The sequence below is a fragment of the Galeopterus variegatus genome, unplaced genomic scaffold (genome assembly GCF_000696425.1).
Source record: "Galeopterus variegatus unplaced genomic scaffold, G_variegatus-3.0.2 Scaffold476, whole genome shotgun sequence".
Lineage (NCBI taxonomy): Eukaryota > Metazoa > Chordata > Mammalia > Dermoptera > Cynocephalidae > Galeopterus > Galeopterus variegatus.
The window spans coordinates 205,708-207,337 of record NW_007726587.1 but is presented as its reverse complement, the minus strand read 5'-3'; the positions used below and the strand labels follow the sequence as shown (position 1 = coordinate 207,337).

Below are 1,630 nucleotides of genomic sequence, written 5' to 3'. Positions count from 1 at the left end.
TAATTTTTAAGAGTATTGATTATCTGGAAAAGACCTTGGAAATAATCTAGTCACATTGTACTATTTCTGCAGGAGGAAACTAAGCCTCCTGAAATCAGTTAAATCAGTTAATCTTCTGTTGGTTGCATAGTTAGCTAGTGAAAAGGCTAGGACTAAATTTCAGTCAACTGCCTTCCAGTTCTGTGCATAGCAGTGTTTATTTCACCTTTATTCATTTATTGAATGCATTTTAATAACTGCTTTGAATGGGTTAATGTGAATAACAGGTAACCAGTTAAATTCTCTTTAAAGTATCCAAACCCTCTTCCAGATTACAAGCCATTTAGCTTTTTGCTTTGCCCTGATTTTTACAACAGCTTTTCATAATAAATTTTTTCTGAGATTCATGGTTTTTTTTCCTTAAACTTATTTTTTTAATTCTCCAGGAGATTTTTGTGGAGTTCTTTTGATATGACAAGNATCCAAACCCTCTTCCAGATTACAAGCCATTTAGCTTTTTGCTTTGCCCTGATTTTTACAATAGCTTTTCATAATAAATTTTTTCTGAGATTCATGGTTTTTTTCCCTTAAACTTATTTTTTTAATTCTCCAGGAGATTTTTGTGGAGTTCTTTTGATATGACAAGTTTTTGACTGATTAAAAAAATATTATTTCTTCATGTAGTGACCTATGTAAATCAGAAGGATTTGGGGCACAAATAAGTAGAATAATAAGACTACTCACTAATACAACAAGCAGAATGGATAGGTAGATGCTTGCAAGGAAGGAAGGAAGGGCTTTACATGGAAAAAAACACCAAAAGCAAAACTTTTTCTGTGAAATTGTTAAAGTCACACTAGCGATTTATATCATCTTTGGGAAGTAAGGATTAGATGAAATCTATACAGATTTTTAAAGATGAGTCAATACAAAATAATTTGTTCTCGTAAAAATATTTCTTTGTTTAAAAAGAACTACCCTAATAAAAGGTGAGGATGTTCACTCTCATAATAAAATCATTATTCTATTAGAGGTTAGTCACTGAGTCTTCTTTTGTCTTGTTTTTTAATCTGCTGGTAAATAGCAATTGGAATCCCCGCATGAAGAGCGCGTGTCCAATGCCTTACACTCTGTGGAGGTGGAGTTACAGAAATTAACAGAGATTCCTTGGCTTTATTACATCTTACATCCAAATGAGGATGAGGTATGTAAAACTCAGAATGTTTTTATAAATGAAGACCTTACAACAATAGGATTCAAACTCATCTTTGAAAAATAGATATTTAGGGGAAAATAAATTTTGAATACTATTTTCAAATGTATTGTTCTTGAACAAGTGAGAAAAGGCATTTATTTTAACAAAGGTATCTTCTAGGAATTGGTACATTTTCAGTAGTCTGTTAAATCAAGAACATTTTTTAAAGCAGTTATCACTGTTTAGTGTTTATAACCTATTTCTGTTCTCTCTGTTATCAGAGTGGGGTTTTCTTCTCTTTGTATCCTATTTCTTTTCTTGCTGTATTTAAACAGGAGCCTCCTATGGATTGCACCAAAAGAAACAGCAGAAGCACAGTATTTCGTATAGTGCCGAAATTTAAAAAGGAAAAAGTTCAGAAGCAGAAGACAAGTTCACATCCTGGTAGGTGGACGA

General features: G+C 32.3%; 1 protein-coding gene across 1 annotated transcript in view; it reads left to right on the top strand.

Annotated features, from left to right (window-relative positions):
• The window catches only part of DGKH (diacylglycerol kinase, eta), a 103,676-nt gene that overhangs the window by 92,142 nt on the left and 9,904 nt on the right, over nt 1-1,630 (top strand). The window contains exons 24-25 of the mRNA XM_008569201.1: nt 1,064-1,183; nt 1,510-1,618. Coding sequence (XP_008567423.1) covers nt 1,064-1,183; nt 1,510-1,618 — 229 coding nt within the window. The remainder of the gene's footprint in view (nt 1-1,063; nt 1,184-1,509; nt 1,619-1,630) is intronic.